The sequence below is a fragment of the Pseudorca crassidens genome, chromosome 16 (genome assembly GCF_039906515.1).
Source record: "Pseudorca crassidens isolate mPseCra1 chromosome 16, mPseCra1.hap1, whole genome shotgun sequence".
Taxonomy (NCBI): Eukaryota; Metazoa; Chordata; class Mammalia; order Artiodactyla; family Delphinidae; genus Pseudorca; species Pseudorca crassidens.
The window spans coordinates 41,215,676-41,240,325 of NC_090311.1; the positions used below are offsets into that span (position 1 = coordinate 41,215,676).

The 24,650-nt window shown below is 32.5% G+C and overlaps 1 protein-coding gene across 1 annotated transcript in view; it reads right to left on the minus strand.

Annotated features, from left to right (window-relative positions):
* Positions 1-24,650, minus strand: part of PCDH15 (protocadherin related 15) — a 1,039,293-nt gene that overhangs the window by 275,574 nt on the left and 739,069 nt on the right. Inside the window, exons 13-16 of the mRNA XM_067710150.1 lie at positions 22,813-23,019; positions 13,711-13,845; positions 11,786-11,935; positions 885-1,078 (exon numbers count right to left, since the gene is read on the minus strand). Of these exons, the coding sequence (XP_067566251.1) occupies positions 885-1,078; positions 11,786-11,935; positions 13,711-13,845; positions 22,813-23,019 (686 nt within the window). The remainder of the gene's footprint in view (positions 1-884; positions 1,079-11,785; positions 11,936-13,710; positions 13,846-22,812; positions 23,020-24,650) is intronic.

The window sequence follows — 24,650 nt, forward strand, 5'->3', positions numbered from 1 at the left end:
TCAAAATGATGCGTGTTCGATGTTACTTATTTCTTCATTGTCTGTTAAAGACAGACTGACACGTAAAGTCTATCAACAGTGGATTTCTTAAACTGTATTACATATATATGAAGGAATATTATGTAGCTGTGATTAAAAGTTTTAAGGGAATTATCCAGTATTCATCTGGAAAGAACCCTAAGATACACTGTGAGGGTGAAAAATAAACCAGCAAGGTTCAGCAATGTATTAATATTAACTTCATATTTTCTTAAAATGCATACTGAAAATCTGGAAACAAACAAGAAATCAATAAAAGGGATATCTCAGGGATATCTCTTGGGGGTGGGCAGATAAATGTAGTTGTAACAGCTGGAAGTCTTTTTACTTTTTTCTCTCTTACTGTCTCTCTCTCATATATATCTATGAGATTATATTACATATACACAAATATATAGATAGATTTTCTAGATAAATTGTATATGTGTATAAAAAATTTTAAAATAATTACTCTGACACTGAGAGATGGCCTCAAAACCCTGAGACATCACGTATTACATGTTATCTGTGACCTCTCACTATGAGCAGCCTTGCTTTTCGCTAATAAAGTGGACACATGCCTCTAATATTTCCCCGTTCCCACTCCCCCTCCCAACAAAGACTTGCAACCTTCACATCTGTGAAATCACAGTTAATTATTTTGTGGTTTAATCTTGACTTTATTGTACTTTTCCCACAATTTGACCAAAGAAGAATATGCAGTTCCTGAGAATCCAGTCTCTCTGATTTTCTGATCTAATTTAGGTGTTTATAAGATAAAAGAATGCTTGTGGCGCGTCTTAAACTTAATTTGGGGGTTTAAACTGGAGCGATGAAAAGACTGCATTGCTTCTGATATAAATTACCTTCTCTCTGCTGGAGGAGCATTATCCGCTGCTTGGATGGTGAGTGCATAAGTCCGCCCAACTATCAATTCCACCCCCGGAGCGATGGTGATAAGCCCTGTTGTTTTATTGATGACGAAGTCTCCCTGAGCCCCAACCAGTATTTCATATGTGATCTCCCCGTTTGACCCTTCGTCTGGGTCGAATGCAGTGAGCTGGAATTGAAAATAACAACATAAATCCTCTTGGGACTCAACTTCTCAACATTGTGTCATTTTTTTTCACCCAACAAAAGAAGCTTGCTTTCAAGCACACACACACAAAGAAAGTAAAAAAAGTTCTCTCAGCATGTACACTCTTGTTTTCTTGAATTGAGGCTACTGTGTTCTAACGCTGAAGCAATCACATCAGGAAAGAATTTCTTGTTCTTGTGAGAGTGATAAAAGATTTTGAACCTTGAAGACTATTTTAATTTCCTAAAGCAAAAAAAAAAAAAAAAAAAAAAAAAAGGAAAGCCTGTTCCTATAGGAATTTTTTTTTCTCTGTCTTATCATACTAATAAGGACAGAGGCCTGGAAAAACTGAATTGCTTTTATTATTCCCATCCTTCCTTTGCTCTAATTTTTTCCAGTCTTAATGTTTTCCTTCCCATCTCCCAGGGATTCTCTTGTTCTGTAATTCTTTTTACTTACACATGGGTTTAGCAAAAATTCTTATAATCTTGTTCACAATGACTTATAAAGGATTGATAAGGCTTAGCGTATTACCTTTTCAAAAGCAAACAAATGCATCTCCAATTGTAGAATATCTAATTAGAAAATAAGAATATCAAGCCCAAGAAATATTTTTTTTGAGAAAAGGAATTCAATTTAGAGTCCCTGACATAATACCACATGAGCATCTGTAAGGCTAAGTTGCACATATTCATAATCATTGCAAATGATATGCAATAGTTAAAGACTATTTTGGGTCATTATATATGAAAAGAGAATAACCATTATTAATTTCATAAAGCCAAATTAAGGTCATTATGATTTAATATGTTAAATAAGCCCCATGGACTTCCTGATAAATATAAATTTACTTAAGGGGGCCAAAAAAAAAAAGATTCTACTGGGAAATCTTATAATACGCATTTTACAAAGAGTCACAGAATTTTCTGTTTTCATCCTTTGACAGATAAAGAAAAGAAAGCTGGCCTCAGTTTACACATAAGAGGAAGGCAAAAATTTCCTGTTAATAAAACACACAGGGTTGTAATAAATAAAGCTGCAGAAAAAAAATTTCTTATTTATTGACATTACGTATTTCTTATCCATGAGTTTCACTTCTATAAAGTAGCAGTTCTTTGTCATCCACAGACTTCTTTGGGCAGCTATGGGACATTTTGGTGCACTTTCTTAGATAAAATGCAAGTGTACACATTTACCTTGAAACTTAAATTCAATTTCAGATATGCTGTGTTAATTAATGGCCCATTCAAAGGATCATGTTAACTATCCTAATGAAATGTAAACAAAGTACTTTACGCACCTCATCGTGCTTAAGGGGATATACTGTGCATAGCCTATTTCTATTTTTATTATACACTGCATTTAAAATGATAATGTGCATAGAAATAGCAGCAACAAAAATAACTGAGAGAAAAAAAGGAAATTTGAAACAGAGGAATAAATTCAGCTAAGTCTGAGACTGGGTATTTGGGGGTGAACAGATGTGGCTGCCAGAAGGAAAGGCATTTCATGAAACGATTTTGGGACTTACGTGAGGATGACAGACATAGTCCTAAAGGCAAAGGAGAAGGAAACAATTTGCAGAAAGTCAGAATGAATGATATATATTTATGGAGAACTATTCAAGCCAGACTCATTCTCTTTTGTGTGTGGATAAAATTAGAAAATTAGAGGACAGGGGTAGCAGAGGAGAAATCAATTTTGATTATAGTAAATCACTTAACACAATGTCTCAGGAAATCCTGATTAAAATTTAGCTCAAACTGGATTCAATATTAACATTCTTCCTGGGACTGAAATCGGCTAAAGGAATTTAGTGATAAATGGCAATGCATCAAGTTAAGAAGAAGTGTTGAGAAATGTGCTTAAGGGATATAGGTATTACGGTTGGTCTTATTTAACATTTTCATAAATGATATTGGAAAGGAGAAAGCTGGATGATAATTAAATTGAAAAAGGCACCTGTCTGGGAGGTGCTGTAAATACCAAACAGTACTGCAAAGCACAGGTGATAGAAACAACCCCAAAACTGCAGAGTCAGCCAACCACAGATAAGATAATATATTCAGGGAATACAACTAGTGCCAAATAAATCATTAGCAAGTAGGAAGTTTAACAAATAAGCCAAATAATGAATTCTATGTTTGTTACTCAAATAGCTTTATACAAATTTTCAGACTTTCAACACTAAGTAATAAAAGAGTGGGTCAAGAATCCATTTAATTGAGTTCCTATACATGTAAACAAAAATATTTTAAAGGAATTATTGGTGGTCCAAGATTAGAAAAGAGCTGAGACACTGACTCAGAATACCCTGAAAATGGTAACATCTTGTGAAAAACCCTGAAACTAAACTATGGTGGGGATTTAATTCAATAACAACTCAATGATCTTGTGATCAGTGGTCTATGAGATTATAGGTATATAAAGCCCGTTCCTAATTTAATGGGAAAATCTGCCCCGTAAATAAAAATGCTTTAATTTTTTTCATCTTCCAGTGCATTTTAATCAAACTTCCATCATCAGAAGAGTTCTTGTAGCATACAGTGTTAGGATGGGCATGTTGACTTGGTCCTACAAATGGAATATCCACAGATTTGCACTTCAAACATGTATGAAAAATAAAATATATAATATTTAGCTGTATAAATTTCCCCACTAATCATGTTATCTTTAAAATAAAATACTACCTCTGTCCAATAAATTAAGCAGCCTGGAGTCACTAAGCAGACATCAGCCAAATGACATCCATTTCTTGAAAACATTCTGGGAGAAATACTGGAGACAGTCAAATGCTTACAGGAATCAACATGAATTAAAACTAGCACATTCAAAATAAAAATCTACAACATTATTGAGAGAAATTTAAAAGTATGTGGAAAGACAGTCCATGTTCATGGATATAAAGACTCAATATTTTAAGATGGAAATTCTTTAAATTTATTTGATTTATAGATTCAGTGTAACCCCTATCAAAATTCTATCAGGCTTTTTGGTGGAAATTGTCAAGTTAATCCTCAAATTATATGGAAATACAAGGGACCTAGAATAGCCACCATTTTAGAAAAGAAAAACAATGAAGAAGGAATTACACTATCAATTTGAAAACACACTATCTACCCACAGCAATCAAGATGTAGTTTCGACATTAGCTAGACATACAGATTAACAGAAGTCCAGAAGTAACCTCTTACATTTATAGCTAACTGACTTACAACAAAATACCAAGGTAATTTATGGGGAAAAGATAGTTTTTTGAATAAAACCTGCTGAGATATTTATATGCAAAAGATTTTTTTTAATGAACAGAGACCTTTATCTCATAGCATATGCAATATTAATTAAAAATGGATCATCTAAATGTAAAATGTAAAAGCTAAAACTATAAAACTCATAGTAGGTGATATAGGAGAAAATCTTCGTGAACTCTTGTTGGCAAAAGTTTCTTAGATGTGACACTAACAGCATGATACACAAAAATAGAAAATATTTGCAAATCATATAGCTGATAAGGGACTTGTATTCAGAATTTAATGAATATCAGCCATTTCAACAAAATATATTTAATATAATAAAACTTCAATATAATTAAAGTCTGCAACACGAGTGAGTAAACTATATATTTTAAGAGTCATTATTTTGGTTATAAGTTTTGATTCTAATGCAAATGGGTTTAGGTAAGAAACTGTATGATCTTTAGTAAAGTTAAATTGTTTTAATATAAGACAAAATTATGTACAAATGTAAGAGTATATTTACAATTTTGAAAGGTTTGCTCAACAAATCTTTATCTAGTATTTGCTTAAAATACTAAACCCCACTAAGACCTTAAATAAATATACCCTCAAACTTTAATCATGATATCACAAACACACATATACATACACACGTATACTTACCACAGAGAACAATATCATTATTTGACATACAATAAATTGTCAAAGTCATTAAAATACTACATAGACTTATCCTAATTTTGTTTATAATATTGGAAATTATAAAAATAATTTTAACATATAATACTGTATGTAATGTTTATATGTCCTCCACAGGGTACTAAATAATATACAGGGCACATAGAGATATACACAGATAAGGCAGTAAAGGATATTAATTATCATAAATGCTTTATATAATTCATGAGAATGAATTGATATTAATAATAACTGGATGACTTTATACAAGATTAATCATTTATAATGCACATATGGAAGTAGTTCATATAACCAATTTAATACAGCTGGTACTATTAGCAGCAACATTTTAAAGAGTAGAACACTGAAGTACAGAAGGATAAGCTATTTGTGCAAGGTTACATAGGGTACAAAGTGACAGAAAGGGACACAACTGGTTAGTCTGGTTCCAGATACTATTATCCTTATTTAAAAAATGCTTTTTGTATTTTTAAAAAATTTTTATTGGAGTATACTTGATTTAAAATGTTGGTAACAGATACTATTATCTTTAAATTGGATTTAACATCAACTTTGCCACTTACAAACTTTGTGAATTTGGACCAATTTTTTATCAATGTACTAGCTCAAATTCTTTATAAAATCAGTCTGTGAACAAGGAATATTTTCATAGTAATTTCTAGCTCTAATATTCAATGACTTGTGACACAGCATTAGTAATCAGGAACGTTTTCAATGTAATGTTTTTTTCCATATTAAGAGCAGTAAAGGGATAGCCTGGCTGAGGCTAAAAAGTTAGAGACTCTTTTGGAAAGGGCTATGGGAGATAACACTTTGTGTGTGGCAGAGAGAATTCTTAAGCCAAATAGAACGCATTTCTAGAATGAGACTCTTTCTAAACTAATTGAGAGCAAATTAATTGAGGGAATAAATTCAATGGATATTTGGTGAATCCCTACTATGTGGAAATCATTGTGCTGACCACTGGTGGTTAGAGATCACTAAAAGGAATTTATGGTTCAGTAGGTTAGGCAGAGATGTAAAAGCTAACTTTAATGCAAGGCACAGTAAAATGTATGGGAGATAGAACTGCCACCTAGATATGTGGGAGTATGATGGAAAGAACAATGAATTCTGACTTGCTATGAAAATAAAGACTTTATTTAAAAAATAATATTTGAACTGTGTGTAAAAGAATGAAAAAAGGTACAATTTGGATTAAATTTTAAAACCTGAGAGAGATATCAATAGGCATAGAACAGGAAGGATATTCTATGCTGAACAAACCCTCTATATAACCTCAAAGTTGGTTACATGGAGAGATGTAGCATGAGATGAAACAAAAATACTTGAAGTATTACATAGCTGTCCTTGACTACATGGTGTGGAGATTAGACTCTTCCTTCAGTAGGATAAGGACCTATTTTGACTTGTGTCTGTGTTTCAGAATAATCATTTGTAGCAGTGAGGTGGGGAACCTGCAAAAATACAGTTGTCAGAGTCAACTGTAGCAGCCTAACTTATGGCAGTGCATGGGCATGGAAAAGGAAATGATGACAGACAGGTACATTTTGAAACAGCATTTTCAGAAACCGGACAATCGGACAATCACTGGGATGTATGCAGGTGAAGGAGGGAGAAAAGAAACATGACTATAGTTGCTGGCCTGAAGCCAGGGTAATCCAAGATCAATTGGGCTCTTCAAAATATAATTTCCTCCAAAGAAGACAGGTTATGTATGTTTGAGTCTCTGTGTGTGTGTGTGTGTGTGTGTGTGGGTGTGTGTGTGGGTGTGGGTGTGTCTGTGGGTGTCTGTGGGTGTGTCTGTGTCTGTGTTTCTGTATCAGAAGAAAGATAATGTATTAGTCAATTTACCTTAGAGTATGTCCTGTTTTAGCTGCCTGTCAAATATCCACCTTGCCATCTCCAACAGCTTGATGCTCAGGTCATCACAGGACATTTAACTTTGGGTGACATGAGTACACATAAAAGTGATGATTGAAAACTTGGGAATAGATGAAAGAGAGGAAATTTATATATTGATTTTTGGAAAATGTTAATATTGAAAGATTGGGAATTGAACAAGAAGCCAGCAAGAAGTCCCTCAGCCACCAGACAGCTAGGATGAGAACCAGGGAGGTTTTCCATAAAAGGGTAAATTTGAGAGTTTTACATAGATTAAGTATGGAGAAATATTTACTTCTGTGTTTGACTCATTAGAATTATGATTTTATATGATTTTAGTAGTATGATGTGAGCGAAGGCCAGATTTATAACTATGTATTAATTATGCATAAATACAGAATAAAATAATAAACTATCTAGATTTATCAATCCAAATGCTTAAATACATCAGAGTTGGAATATCAGAGTTAGATAGTAGCATGAAATCTTATCTGGGAAGAGTGTTTAGACCACGGCATAGGAGGATTTAAAAATGCTTATAGGCCAAAGGGAAAGAATCAATAGAGAGGAAGAGATTATTGTAGTAAAATAAAATTGAAAGAATGGAATAACTAGTGAGCACAAGTGAAGGTGAGGGGAAGGGGTGGACTTTAAAGCAGTGAAGAGGAGTAAGAAACATGAAAAAAGAAAGTAAGAACTGAAAAACAAGAAATATGGGAAGAGGTGCGGGTGACAATCAAAGGACGCCACTCCATGAGGGACTCCATCTTAATAAATTAAGATTCCATTTTTCAGAGGGTACAAAAATATTGTTAAGGTTTAAGGCAGTTTTTCTCAAAATTAGCTACATATTAGAGCTTCTTTGTTTTATTAAATAAAATCTCTCCAAGTGACTCTACTATGTGTTACCATATCATTTAAATAAAAATATTTCAGGGTGTAGTCCAGGCATCAATATTTTTTAAAGTTTCTCAGGTAGAACTCTAATACTCAGGACGAAGAACCATTGATTTAAGAGAATTGTAAAAGTCTAGGAATAGCATCTTTGGAGTACAGACAGGATAGCTAACTACAAATCGTAAAATCTGCATCTTTAAAATATTAATATTATATAATTATATATAAAAATCTATATCTCCAATATAGAGCAATTGGTTTTTCAAGAAAACTAGCAATGTGTGAATGAGACCTTAACACAACAGAGTGGGATATCATTTAGAGTGAACCTGGAAGATTTCACTGATGGCCTACAAAATTGTCTTTTGTGCAGCAAAAAATACACTGCATGAACTGAAGAATCATACTCACTCATGCCTGTAATTTCTCTCTTAACACAAGATGTGCTCATAACCTGATTACACTTAATTTTCAGTTGTGAAAGATGCAGCTGCTGTTTTATGGCAGTGCTCCCATAAGTGTATTTCATGAACCATACATGTCAGAATCACCCTGTTCCTTTTTACAATAAGCAAGCATAATAAAGTCAGAAGGCTAGTTTATAACTGAGAACTTTTAACAAGAACCTGGGTAGTACTCACATTTTTATCACCAACTGATCCACGCTTGTGGACAAGGAGAGCTACCTCATAATAAGAAGACAGTAGACTCAAATACTTATGTACTTACATCAGGCCAAGATAGTCTCATGTCTACACTGAAAATGATCTGATTATAATACTTAAAATCTGTTTTCCAAGGCTCTCTTTGCTGGAGAGTGCTCATTGTCTCCTTTGTTTCTAACACTTTCACTCCTGTTGACAACAGATTACTAACCAAAGAGGAAACCAGTTGATCTTCTGTGGAGTTAGTGAGGAAAGGCAGGTTATTGAACGGTTAGTGATGAATGGAGCATAAGAACCCATTTTATGACCCTTAAAATGCAGTTGCAGATCACGGTTCTGAATTATTTTGCTCTGTTTTACATTTTTTCTCTCACTGGGAAATCTATTTCCTTTTATTTCTAGGCCCTTGGAGAATGCTTTATAGCCACACCACTCTTTTACCACATACCAGAATAACATTAAAAATACTAATTAAAAAGGCTTCATTTCTTGGCATTTAAATAAGTTAAGAAATTAGAGGCACATAGACAAAAACAATCTATGTTCAAATAGATTTTCAAAGGGAAATATATAAAATATGACTCTTTAAAGGCAAGGCAAAAAGTGTTTTATAAAGAGATACATAAGGGAAATTAACTCTTGTAGACTGCAAATGCCAGAAATAAGCTTTTGATCCCCCAAGGCAAACATTTTTGAGATACGGTTCCACCACATAACTGCTATCGTTTTCTTAGTTACACTTTCCAGTTCCCTGCTGGGGGGTTTTCTGTATAAACTTACTTTTATTTCCAATTATGTTATTATAGAGATGAGAATCAGATCTAATTAAATAAGAACATGACAATAATTTTCATTCCTTTATCTGTATAAACCATAATTTTACTCCCTATGAAAGAGTGCTTCAGTAAAGATAAATGTAGATCTCTAGGTCCATCAATTCACTAGAAATAAAGACCAATACACTTATTCCTCCCCATTCATTCAGATCTACTTGTTTACAGATCTTTCTTTCTTTCATCCTCAAATAAACATTTATTAAGCATCTACTAGTTTAGGCATCTACTATATGCCAGGCACTATGGATACACAGGCTATGGATACAGAAACAAATTATAGTTGTGCCCTCAAGACAAATGGGTAAAAAAGGTGGATTTCATCAATATGACAAGTGCCATAACCAAGATATGAATAAAATGTACTGTGGCTGTTTGAAACCTTTTCCCCACTACCCACATACATGGAAGAGGACATTCACATGGATGCATTTTTAGGTGAATTTTCAGCACTCAGTCTATAATGTTACCCCTTCCTATATCACTGAAGAAAGCACATCTTAATCCAATAAATAAAATAGGGGTAGCAGTGAATTATCTCTAATTTATATTAACAATTATATCATGCAAAATAGGCAATAATTCATCCTTTGAACAAATATTTACTGCATGGCTAGTATGTCTGGCATGTGCTGGTATTAGAGTAGCAAACAAGACAGATGGCCACTCATGGAGTTTTTAGTTCGGGGTGGGGACAAGAAGAAAAGAAGATAATTTTAGTTGGTCATATTGGTTATGAAAGTGATGAGAGAAAGTTACAGAATAAGAATGTGTGACGGGGTGTGTATATGTATGTGTGTATGCTGGGAGTCTATTGACACTAAGCTGTTAGGAAAGTTTTCTCTGAGGAGATGATATTTTGAGCTGGGTCCTGAATGATGAGAGTGAATTAGCCTTGTAAAAGATCAGATAAGAAGTGTTCTTGGTTAACAGAAAATAGTATACAGAAGCCATGAGACATATTGTTAACTATTTCTTCCACACATTTCACACTGATGAGGACACACCACTGTATCATAATATCTTGGCTAGAAACTACTGTTATTGGTGGGTTGCAAGAACAGGAACTATTAAGGAAGAAGAATTACTAGGAATTATCTACTGAAAACTACCAAGGAATGCTTCCTCACAAAGTAAAAAGTCTAAAGAATAGGAGAAAGTAATCAAGCTATAAATAGAAGGGAAAGAGATCAAGGTAAAGGAGATAATTAGAGAAAATGGGAAAGAGCAAGGCACATTCAGGTAACTGGAAATGATAGTTCAGTAGGACTGAAACATACATATAGAAATAGAGGGCCAAAGATGAAGCTGGAGAGAAGAGCAACCATAACATAAAGACTTAAGTACACTGCTGAGGCATTTGGAATGCTTTTTTACTGCTCTGAACTATTTATCTAATACTAAAATATATAGGTATACAAATTTATTTATTAGTATTCACTATATACTGTACTATTATATATTAGATTATATTCTATATTATTATATATTTTATGTTATATAATATATATTATATATAAACTTTAGTAATAATTAGGAGCCTTTCTAATACTCTAAAAAGTATAAAGAATCATGACCTTCCTGGCTTGAGAGTAATTTCAAATTATTAAATCTGACTCTCAGATGTAGAGGAAAATATAGATCAGTGGTCTTTACATGACTGGGCAACTTAAACCTTTTGGGTTTGTTTTTTATATTGATTACTTAAGTATTACTTATAGAGCTTCAGATCCAGGAAAGCTGAAGTGAATCTTTCTCATCTGTATTTCTCAACCACTCCCTAGATAATTTTGATGTACAGCCAGTTTGGAAAGTACTAGAATCAACCAGATTTCTAAAAATCCTCAAGGAAGAATATTATTACTTCTTTATGGTTTATATACAGAACACAAAAAAGATTGTGAGATAACTTGCAATTTATTTAAATGTAATAAGTATAGCTAATGATAAAAATAAAATAAATCAAGGATAAAGATTTTGCCAGATTTCTGTGTTTTCAAAGATACAATCTACTATCTAATCTTAATTTTTCCCATTGTAATGATTCTATTTCATGTCCAGGTAATCAATGTCTAATAGTATTACCCAGCAATTTATTAATACAGTCCTTTGTATTTATCTGCAAAGGAAATTTAACCAATTTCTACAAGAGTTCAAAATAATTTGAAGTTTTAAGCTACATGTTTAATGCTTGAAACTTCAGTATATTAAATATATTCATTATATTAATTAAATATGTTCAATACATTTTAAAAATCAAGTATAAAAGGTCAAACAGCTATGTGTACATCTAGTTAATTCTACTTTAAAGTCCATGTAGATATACTTTCATTCAAAAAGTAAACATAAATTTAAAGCTTTTTAAGCTAAATTATGCCATACAATAAGTCTGAAATTCACTTTCATTTCTTCAGCAATGTCTTCACCAATGCTTTGTATAATGCCCAAGGAAATAATTGCTTCAAATATTCTCACCTGTATGACACTGTCCCCAGGGTTCATATCTGTATAAACAAAGACATCATAGGATATTTCAGGGAAGGTTGGAGTGTTATCGTTTGCATCCATCACCCGAATATTGACGGTAACTGGCTCACTTTCTTGAACACCATCAAATGCCGTTATCTTTGGGGATAGAAAAATACATTTAATAGAGTATTCGTGCAAACATAAGCACTACAGAATTAACTCCTACAATTTAAGAAGTTTCTCATATGTAATTTACAGTTTTAAAAGGGTGCTAAAATGTTTGCTGATAAAAGGAAGTAATAAAACTATAATAGTACATATAATCAAAGTGTTTTAATGTGCTAAGAAACAATTACGGAGGAGTCTGCTTTGTTTTTAATGTATTGAATGCAAGCACGTTTTAAAGAAGCTGATAGGTAAAATGTCTTAGAGGCTTGAAATGGCCAATGACACTGCTAATTTTTAGGAGTTAACTACTATTTAACCTTTAAAAAATTAATAGTAAAATATTCTCCATTCTTACATGTTTTGTTTACAATGCAACAGTTGTTTTTACAGCCAACATGCTTACATCAGTCAAGAAAATAGGTGCCCTAAACATGTAATATCATTTTCTAATAATTCACAAAAATCACAACTTTTAAAGGACCCATTGGCATTCGTTAAGAGTGATATCTTAATTACATTATTAACTTTTTTTTAAAAAAAATTAATTAATTAATTTATTTATTTATTTTTGGCTATTTTGGGCCTTCGTTTCTGTGCGAGGGCTTTCTCCAGTTGCAGCGAGTGGGGGCCACCCTTCATCACGGTGCGCGGGCCTCTCACTGTCGCGGCCTCTCCCATTGTGGAGCACAGGCTCCAGACGCGCAGGCTCAGTAGTTGTGGCTCACGGGCTTAGTCGCTCCGCGGCATGTGGGATCTTCCCAGACCAGGGCTCGAACCCGTGTCCCCTGCGTTGGCAGGCAGACTCTCAACCACTGCGCCACCAGGGAAGCCCACATTATTAACTTTTAAAGAAGGTCTCACCAAAAAATCAATGCTATAACACTACCATCCTCGTTCTGAATGACTTTTGAAATCCACTCTGTATCTAAGTTTTAACTGGGGACTTTAGGTTTTCTGAAAGCTCTGAGTTTGCTGTGTAAGCTTTTCCCGACAAAAATCCTCCTTATATAAATTCCATTACCTACCCTTTTCTATCAGCTCATGTTCCCCCTATATTTGAATAAAATCTAGCTCAGAAATTTGGATAATGAATAGAACTTCCTTTTTACCTCTATTCAGCTGTCAACTTTTCTCTCTCTCTCTCTCTCTCTCTTCACTAACCTAACCTACAAATTCTTGTTGTGGGAGGCTGTCCTGTGTATTATAAAAGGTTTATCAGCATCTTCAGTGTCTACCCACCAGATGCCAATAGCACCTCTTCATAAGAGTAACATTCAAAATTCTTTCCAGAAATTGCAAACAGGTCCTGGGGAAGGGCAGGATGGGGAGGGTGGTGGGTGCAGGAATCATCCCCAGTGAGAACCACTGGCCTAACCCTATGACAAAGTTAAAAATGCAATAACAATAAATAAATAAATAAATGTTAGAAAATAATTTTTTTATTTTGTTGATTCTACTTTATAATATCTCAATTTAAGTCAATCATGAGTGTATGGTGAAGACTGAGATTCCCATTTTCTTGTTTTCATTTCAAAATTTGTCTTTCTTCTGTTGGAAAGAATGGTAATAAACTACACAAACTTACAAACAGAAAAAAGAGAAATACATGTGAAGCATTTTTTATTATTTATATTCTCTGTTATTACTTGAAAATATTGCATTTTCCTTTCAAATCATTGACCTTTTCAGTTTTAAACAGACACCTCTTTCTCTTGCATACATATATATGTATATTTATATACATATATATGAAATCTCTTTACCGAAAAGATGTAAGTTTGCTGTTCTTCCCTGTCCACTGGTTGAAGTAAGGTGAGGTAGCGAGTGATTCCAGTCTGCGTGATAGTGAAGACTGAAGTATAATCATTCAGAAAAAGGTGAAGCTCTGGGTCTTTCGTCTTTAAAAAAAAAAAAAGTGCCATTATTTATAATGTTAATAAACAATGCATTTATTAGTTCATTACCTGGAAATTAATTTTTCAAATTTATTACAAAAATATATAACTGTATTAAGAATTTCTAAAGAAAAGAAAGATTTAACTAGAAATTTACTCATAATTGCACAAAACTATCCACAGACAATTACTCACTTTGTGGAAAATAAAATACTTAAATAAGTACTAGTATAATTAATGTGAATAAAAGGAAAAATAGGAAGAAGAAGAAGACAGAAAACAGTCCATTTGAATACATTCTTATTGATTATTTAATATCAATATTTTCCAGAACTTCATTGGACTCGAGAAATAAGAAATAAATACAAGAAAAGGAAATTGGAGGCAAGAATTTTAGCTGTAGAATTTTACAATTAATTCATTTGTGGTAATAAACTGCACACATGCATATTATTAACCTGTTCTCATGTTTAATGTAAAATAGAAATAAAATTGGTTATATATATAATTCATTACCTATAAATAATGTGCTTGCTCTTTCTTATTTTAATGTAAAGATTCTCCAAGGGGAAACGTAATATTTATTTTAATTAAAATATTTCAGATGATTAGATTCAAAATATATGAATTGACACGTGTCTGAAAAAAGGGTTTAGAAAAAAATGATATATACATAAAAAGGAAGTGACTGCAAAAGTTCAAAACACAGGTAATTAACTAGGCCTTGGAAATCCTTCACAATCTTATTGCCATCTCTGAAAGACAAGGTATTAATCTCTACAATTCAGAGAAAGAACAAAGACATAAAATGGGTAGGCTTGGATTGGCATCTGCATAGTGGAATAGCAAGGAAGGTGCAGCAAATAAAATGGGAATGTTGAGAGAGAGTGGACTACCAGGAAGGCTGTGAAAAAACAGATACAGGGATGATACAGCGAGGTAAGGTGTTTTACAGATTATGGCAACTTTTAAAATATTATGGTTTGAAATGTGATTTAATATCACAGATTTCTAAGTCTGATATCAAAGGCTGAGGGCGGAGTAGAGAGCCAGGAATTGTTAAACACATTGTCGATTAAAAAGAAAAAAAAAATTAGAACTCATATTTTAAAAATTTCTATGTAGAAGTGAGAAAGTTGAAATGCACGCTACTATATTAAAAGGTTGGCATGATTTGATCCACAAGATACTTTACCTCTCCCTAAAGTTTCAATATGTGTATACTTCAAATAACCTTGGAATGAATGGTTTCATTTGAACCTGACACAAGTTCTGTATTTGCAGTATCTTATTAGGAGATAATATTTAGCTATATCATGGCAGCTTCCTTGCCCATGATTTTGATACAAGGTCAATGTGCTACATTTATCTCGGAACACTAAAAAAATTAATACTATAGATAATAATATCTGTTGGTCCACTTATAAAAAATCAAAGTTGTTAAGAGTTGTAAAAAAATCAAGAGGCTTCTCACTGATATTTTCCAATGGGCATTCAGCTGTTTTCATTTCAGTGCCATGACCCCAGTTTCTCAGCATGGCTAGGAAGTGGGGTATTTTGGTTAATCAAATAGGTTAGTTAATAAAAAGTTAAATTCTTTTAAAAAGTAATTTATAAAATACACATTAAAACATATTTTTAAACCACATTTTTGGGATTCTTCTTTTGTTATACTTTAGAGCCAACTGTAATCTAATTCAATTATTATTTTTAAATGATCACAAATGTTAGCATACAGTTTCAATTAATTTAAAAAAACTAAATAAATATGAGTGTCTGCCTTTTTAGTGTTTACCCTTGATTTTACCTATCAAAGTAAAGTCACTAGGCTTTTAAATTCATATATTTTTTTCTGTTCTCTGAACGTACCAACAATGGTGCCAACAAACACAGCTTCTTTTCCTCATATTACACTACGAGTAATCCAAGCTGAGCAAGTTTTGCTATGTGATTTGCTTGCCAAATATTTACTTCTTTCCTTTTGTTCAAATCCTTCAGTCATTCTCTACTTCCTTTATGACTAATCCTCTCTCAATTTCTCTTCTTCCTTTCAACTGTAGCTTCTGTTAGTAAATTTGTTAGATATATTCATTCATATACTCACCACGTTTTAAGCATTTTTTTAATGTCAGGTACTGAGATAGTGCAATACTGTAATGAATGTTGGGTTGTAAACCAATGTATGTATATGTGACTGTGGTATGATTGTATCACAAACCACACTATTTCACAAATTTATGAAAGCGACAAGATTTCCATTGCCAAGCAACTCCCATTCGAAGATGATATACACACCAGGACTTCATAAACAGGCTCTCTCATATTTGATAACCAGAAACACTAAAGTCCTTTTGATAATTTAATTGTCTCCATTTCAAGTCCTTTTATAAAAACTAGCTAGGAACTAAAATAACATTTCCCAGAACTGCAGGCTGTTTTATGTAAAAAAAATAACAGAACGCATAATGTTAGTATTGTACATGGCATCTTACAGCTTATTCCAATCTGCTTTGCACAGTTAATTTCTGATTAAAATATAACTTTTGAAGTTTATTAATATTTAAAATAATAACCTTCTAAAATTTATATATGTATATAGCATGCATAGATGCTATTGGTAAATGTCTGGGTATTTAAGTATAAGAATTTAAGAAGGCAGATTTGGAAATGTTCAGCCGGTTATCACTCAAAGTTTAATACCTTAGATTCATTTGTAAGGATAATACTAGTTTCAGGTGTGGTGTACTATGAGTGTAAATGGAAGATAATGCTCTGGCTTATTATTCTGATAGGGACAGTATATTTTATGTAGTCCTTGTGTCTATAAATTTATTTATTTAATTTAAATAAATTTATTTAAATTAAATATTAGTTTTCTAAATCAAAATATACACAGAAGGCTGATTAATATAACAATCTTTTTCCCCAACATAAAGAAATATTATTTTACTCTAAAGTATACATTCAGCATATACCAAAAGCACAATATATTACTTTGTTAATTTGTGTATTATTTTCTGGGAGTATAAAACAAACTCTGATACTTATTCACAGCACAAATAAAGTGAATGCAAAAGTAAACACATATACAAACACAAAGGTAAACATATGAATGTAAAATTTTAAAATCTCATCATATAGAATAAATATGTTCAAACATGACAGTCTATTGGATTTAAAACCAACTATGGGTTTCCAATGAGACTCAAAAGATGACATCACACATACATACACACACAAGATTATATGCATCCTCATATATATGCACATACAACACAGAAATGTATATGTGCACATACATATGCATACTTATGCGCATACATATAAATTACAAAGCATAACAAGAAAATAACAAAAAATTTAATCTCATCTGCCAATTTGAATTAGTTGACAGTAGTTCTCTGAAGTACCTTGTTTAAAAGGGTTCGACTCTAAGATTAGAATTTTTCTAAAAGAATGCAATAATGAATTATTAATGCTCCATGGGCTAAAAAAATTAATAATTAAATAATCTTTGTTTAAGTTCACATGCAGTTTGGATTCTCCATAATTTCATACTACTATAACCAATAATATGATGTAATAAATTTAAATTACATATATATTTTAATAGTTTTAGGTCTTTATAAGTGATAATGAAGTAATTGCCTTTTTTTTTTTTTGTAGAAAGGAAAAAGAACAAGAAAATGAACCACAGCAATTAACAAAAGAGCAAACACAAAATTAACACCTAGTACCTACAGGAACTCCACCAGGTGGAACCTATATGCAAATTAAACATTAAATTAAAAAATGTAAATATAAATGACCACAAATATATATATGGCATACAAATGTACACTAGAAAAAAAACAATGAACCACAAAACAAACAAACAAAAACCTTTTCCAGTTTATTTAAACTAACAACTTTTTCGAAGGTGTATTTTTTTCTTAGTATTTTGAAACATCATAACATATATATGATAGTATAACAATATTTATAAAGCATATAAGTACATTATACCTTTATAAGTGTACTGTATTAAATTTCAAGGATACCTTTATTTTGAAACAAAACACTATATAGGGATGCAAACTGACTTGGAATTATAAGTGGATCATTGCCTCTCTGCAAGCCAAATGCATAACCTGTTGATTATTATTCCCCGTTATTTTTTTATAACTAGAATTCAATAAGCAACTTTTAGTGGTTCTGCCGCTGAAAACCTGGTGGTTTCAGACATGCCTCTTTTGCATTACCTGCTCTATGTATATTCTGGACTATTATGAAACTGAAGTAAGAATGGTTGAAAAAAATTATAAATATGATTCATATATATATTACATATGCATGTATAAATATATATTGACATCTATAGGAAGGAACATTAGTACAAATATTTTTGTCTACTTTCTTTTTCAGTTTACTGTGACCCTTAATATTCCTTCTGACTCAAAATCTAAACTGCTAATAACACCACAAATCACCGATCTCTGCTACTAGTTCCTAAAACTTTGCCTTACTTTCTACTGAATTGAAGGAAGAAAACAACTTCATTTTTGGATAAACAGATCCAAGTCTGTCCCCTTCTTGGCATCTGCCCTGTGGCTTAGCTGTGCTCAAGAAAACCAACTCCTGGAATGACTACTTCTCTTTCATGCCTGATGCTTTATCTCTGTTTCTATTGGTAATACCTGTATGAGGTGATGTGTCTTTGCCCTTAATCTTAAATCCTGTACCCTTAAGCTGATTAATTTCACTAATTCTGACATTCAAAAACTACTAGAATTTACCATGTATTAAAATTCTTGCCTGCAAACTAAAAGGGCCTTGAAGTTTTCTTTTGTTAACACAGATCCTAAAATAACCTAGCAATGAACATATTTTACTTTTGAGAAGTGAAGAGCACTTGGCCTGGAAAAAAAATATGATTCAGAAGGACATAAATTCATCTTCAAACACATCAATGACTAATCTAAAGATTTATTCTGTATACTGGCAAATGGAAGATATAAAGAATAATGGTTGAGTTACAAGAATGCTCGTTTCAACTCAATGTGATGAAAAACTTTCTAGTAGTTAGTTGTCCCACCATGGAATGGGCCATATTGTGAAACAGTTAATTCAATACCATTAGAACTGTTGATACATATGCCAGATATTCTCATTCCTTTACTTGTGTCTGAACTTATTAGTTTATTAAACAATTACTAGAACATACTAAGTTCTGGGAACTGTATTAGATCTTCATGATACAAAAGTTATTAAGATCTAGGACCTATCCTCGATTTAAATTCAATGAGGGAGAAAGACACACACAATGATGTAAATATAACTTTAGAGAAATTCACCAAAAAGAGACATGCAACTCAACTGAGAGAATGCATAATCTAGAAAAGATTCTTAAATGAGGGTGTGCCTGAGCTGAATTCCAAACACTGAGCATGTTCTTCAAGCCAGTTCATGTAATGGAAAATGAAAGATTTCAAAAAAGAAAATGTAACAAACAAAGGTAATTAGATAAGCAGTAGTTTGGTGTAACGCATGAAACCACAAGTAGTTGCTAAATGTAATAGGTGAAGCAGAAATTTTCAGAAAATGAGGCTGCAGAAATGTTCAGGTATCAAGTAGCAGAAAACCATGCACATAGGCTTGAAATTTCTTCTGCAGCAAGTCATGAGAGTATACTAGGTAGAAGTGTGATATAGTAAGATTTGAGCTTTGAATAAATCATTCTAGTGGCTGAGTGAAAGATGGTTTTGAGTAAGAAAAAAAAATGGGAGCAAGAAGATTAGGAGGCAATTTTAATAAAAGACAAATGGGTTGTAAGAGTGGAGAGAGAAAAAGAGAGTCAAGAAATATTCAGAGGACAAAACAGGAAGAATTTAAAGATCTCTTAATTGTCTTGAGTAAAAAAAAAATCAAGGATGACTCCTAGGTTTCAAGCTTGAGTGGCACAATGAAGTGTAACATCAACTCCTGAAGAATGGATTTTAATATAACATTTCACATAGTATAGGAAGTTGGATTAAATGATGTTTAACATTCTGTGGACTTATTTAAAGTATAGATATATCGAAGTTGTAGATGATATTTTAGAAAAATTTGTCACTAGGGATTAGATATACTTGTTCAGTTTCTAGGCACCTAATGACCATCACTCACTGCAGATGATTTTAGAAAGAGGATGGGCCTAAATAATAAACAAATGGCCAGATAGACATTGTTTAATCACTTGACATTTCTATAAAACATAGTAATTATGGCACTCTCCATGCACATGGCTTTATCTAAGGGAAATTTTCTCTCCCTTCCCATCCCCACCAGCCCCAAGCGAAGGAGCAGTCCAAGGTGGCAGTGACTGCTACCATATATCTTTTTGGGTCACTGGCATTTGAACAAAAGGCTGCAACTGGTAAATATAAGGCTCACAGTGTTATACAGCTATCACAGGGTAGAACCAACAGTCAAGCCCAGGTCTATCTAACTCCAAAGCACAAACTCTTAAGAACAACAATGTGCCATCCCATCCCTTGGAAACATTCAGAGTATTTAATAGGCTAACTGAATTGTAAATCTTCAAGAGCAGAATTCTAAGTAGTGTTTTCCAAAGGTTTCAGACCCAGAAGCTCTCTCCACCCTAAGTCAGTAATATCTTGAAGTCCCACTATCCTTTACAAAGTCCCTTAGAATGCAATTTTAACATTTGTAATTTTAAAGTGAATGACAATCCAGAAAAGTAAGAATGTATGCAAGCAAACATAGGGCTTAGTATGCAACCACTAAACAATATAAATGTACCAAGAAGTACAAATACATAAATTTTGCCATTATGGAAAAACTAAAACTACATTTTTTTTTTTAGGATTTAGCTTGTGCCAACCACTGTGTTCATGAAGATGTGACTTAAACTATTAGGAATTTCCAAACTGACTAGTCACTGCTTAAAATATGATTATGCATTTAAATTAAAAACATGAAATAAAATCCACACCAAAATTTGTGGGACATAACTGGGCCTACAAAATATATTAGCTTAGCCAGGATAAAACTTCTTAATGTGGTTCTGTGAGTTTTCTAGTGAGTATTCACTAAATGACCTGTGACTCATGAAACACATTAATCTTCAGGAAATCCCTAAACACTCTGTGATGTGGGATGTGAAATTGTGTATGTATACGCACTTTTCTAGGAAGAAAGTCTATAGCATTAACAGCTGTTATCATAGTCAGACTACAGTCAGACTGTATAAAATAGAAAGGGGCTATCTAGACTAGTGATTAAAATCAATGACTTTATTTCCATTAGACCTTGGCTCAAGGTCTAACTCTACCATTTACTAATTCTGTGATCAGAGTAAGGCATTTAAAATTGCTTCAAATTTAAGGCACTTAAATTGCATTTAAATTTCCCTTTCTGCAATATGTAAAATTGCATCTATTATGTTTGCTGTGAAATTTAAGGGAATTAATGCAAGATAAAGCATTTACTATATTATCTGGAAGGTATTAAGAACTCAGTGTGAATTAGCTGTTGTTAAAACACATGATGAAAGAAAATGGGAGAGACTAAGAAGGGCAAAAAAGGTAGGATGAGGAAAAAAAAAAGAAAGCAGAGAAAGATATAAAGAGTAAAATAAAACACCTGGTGAGAAGTGGAGTGCACACAAGAGTTATCACAGCCTCTGCTAAGGGTTACAAAATTTTTCCAGAAAGAAAAAAAAAAAAATCTGGAAGTGCCCTTGTAATTTACTAAACTGATGACAAAATCCCATGTAATGAAATTTTGGGGGATGTTCTAGAGCTGTGCTGTCTAATTAGCGACATGTGACTATTCACATTTAAAATAATTCAAATTAAACAAAATGTTAAAATTATGTTTTCAGTCTAGTTACATTTCAAGTGCTCCACAGCCACACAGGCTTAGTGGCTACTGTGCTGGACAGAATAGCTACAGAGTATTTCCACGATCACAAAGTTTTATCAGATGCTATCGAAATGGGAGACATTTCTGGGTCAGGACTTTGTAAGTTGCAAGTGACAGAAATCAGACTTAACGTATGTTAAAACAAAAAAAGATATTTGGGGAAATACTGTGCTAGGTCAGAGACTAAAAGGAAAATCTTTAGGGATTCATATAGATCTGGGGATATTCCAGCCTAAAAAATTGGGACTCGGTAGGACTCCTCTCTGTATGTCTCTGTCAGGCTTCATTCTCTCCCAATGACAATGGGCCTTCACTATGATGTCAGCAAACTTGGTGACAATGGCTTCAGATTCATTTCCACTTCTTTAATACATGACGCCAAAGTCCTCCAGCTCCAATTTTGTTTTCCGTTCAATTCCTGGGAGGACTTTGACTGGACTGGTAAAAATTTTCTGTCCACTCTTTGGAGCAATCACTCTAGCTAAGGAGGTAAAATAATCTGATCTGCCCAATCTGGACAATTTCCCACTCCTTTAGTGAGTGTCAGTACCATAAAAACAGAGGACAATGATGTGTGGAATGGAAGAGTGTTAGCATCAACATAGCCATTGGCAAAAGTGTGAGCGGGTCAGCTGCCCCAAAATGTGTTTTCTTTAATAACATAATGTCAGAAAAGTCCCCCAAATCACACTTCAGAGCTACCTTCATGATTTTTTATACTTATTGTGTAATGCCATTATTTTTTCCTATTAGTATTACATAGTTTAAAGCCAATGTTAATTAAAAAGACTGCCCTCGTACTTTAGCAAACTGCAAGTGAAACATTTTCTTCCTTATACTGAATATCTGTAAACTGAAAAAGAACAGTTGCTAAATTCAAATTTACTTTTTTTATAATAACCTTGATATGGAATTAAATTACAACCCTAAGACTCTCATTTATATTGACTTTTTTCTCTATTCTATAGCTCATGCAACCATGTCTTTGTAATATCTCCCACTGGCATAAATATAACAAGAGATGTGTTAGCAAAATAAGAGCAAAAATTATATTTAACTTACATCTTCTACATCCTTGTCCAGAACGACAATTCTTAGAGGGCTGGTCAAATTCATACTGTCAGAAATAGTTGCTCCCACTGGGGCAGATTCCAGAATATAGCCTTGATAACTGGGCATTGTGAAATATGGGCTCTGATTGTTTACATCCAGTATTTCAATATGCAGACTGGCAAAAGCAGGAAGAGGATGACCATTGTCCTGTTCAGCCTAAAAAAGAATATAAAAGATTAAAACATTGTATGTTATGGAATCCTTTCGGGGTGCTATTTTTCATACTATATGTAGGAATTCTCTTTTAATCTGGTATCATTACAGAAAGAACTACTTTAAAGTAAAGGACCCTTAGAAAACATGAGGAAATAAAAGTCCAGAGAGGCTTCATCAATTTTTGCTTTCCTGTCCTCAAACCCAGTGTATATTTCAAGAAAAAAAAATCATTGCAATAAACTTTTGTATCTGTCATGGCATATTATTAGAAAAAATAACAGCACTTAAATACATTTAGATAGAAAACTGAGAAGGGAAGATATTTGAGTGAATTACTGATAAAATATTTAAATAAAAAACAGAGACAAATATTCATAACTCAAATAATGCATTGTGTTTATTTTTGCCTCTTCCACATCTTCTTGTTCCACGTTAGTAATTAAATCCCCAAATAACTCGTAATTCTACATACAATTAATAGATTAAAGCTACCTTTGTTGCCCACAAAAAGTCCTCTAAAGACTCTTATATGGGACAGAGAAAATTTCAATAAATTATTTTTAGTAGAAATAGAAATGTAAACATTATTTAACCATAAATATGTTATTCAAGTAAAATTAATATTCCTGTATTAGGAGTATGTTTATTTTCTTGTTTTTTTTCCTCCTATTCAGTTTAAAAATTTGATGACCATTTATATTTCCAATAAATTTTCTTAGGAAATCTCCACATGGTCATGCTATGAATGGGTGAACACCAACCCTTAACACCAACTCTTGACTTTGTTTTTTAAAAAATGCATCTTATTGTGTAGCAATCCAAAAATTTTATTTAAGGGAAGATTTTATCACAACTGATTTCTAGAAAATCTCTTCCAAACTTTAGAATAAATCATTAACATAATTCAATAGTATATATATATGTAAATAGATTCAAAATCTGTCATTTTTTAATTGATATGTTCCCCCATTGCTGCAATAGTTGTATTTTGAAATCAACTAAAAGTTAAATATTTTATTTTAAATCCTGTAGTGCTTTCCTACATGAAGCAGTGACATTTGGCCATGAAGGTTTATAAGCAGTTCAGATAGATATCTCTGATTGTTCATTATTGGGCTTCTGGAAGATAATTGTTCACTTCTTTCTAGTTGTATTTTTTAGTAATTTAGTAACTTAGTAATTTAGTTTTTTTTCCTATCAATTTAGTTTTTTTCTATCAATTTAGGTTTTTTTTCTATCAATTGAGAGGGTATGTGACAAATCACAGTAATGTTTGGCAGAACCAGTGAGTTTGCACCAAGAAAAATCACTTCATGTTATTAGTAATACTAAAAAAATTTTTGAAATATAATGTATGCTAATTACTACATTGAAATTATGGTAATTAATAAACCCATTGTTAAATAATATTATATAAAGCATTGTTTAGAAAAAAACTACTTATCTTTGTTTTTTAAATATTTTGATAACTATTTCAATATATTAGATTTCCTTTATAATGTTATATAGTTTATTTTATGCATTTAAATTTTCATCTGAGAACAGATTGCTAGAGTGGTTAATGGTACAAAATGTTTATGAGCCCCTGCTCTGCATTAAAGACAACAGTCCTGGAATAATGTGTAGCCTTT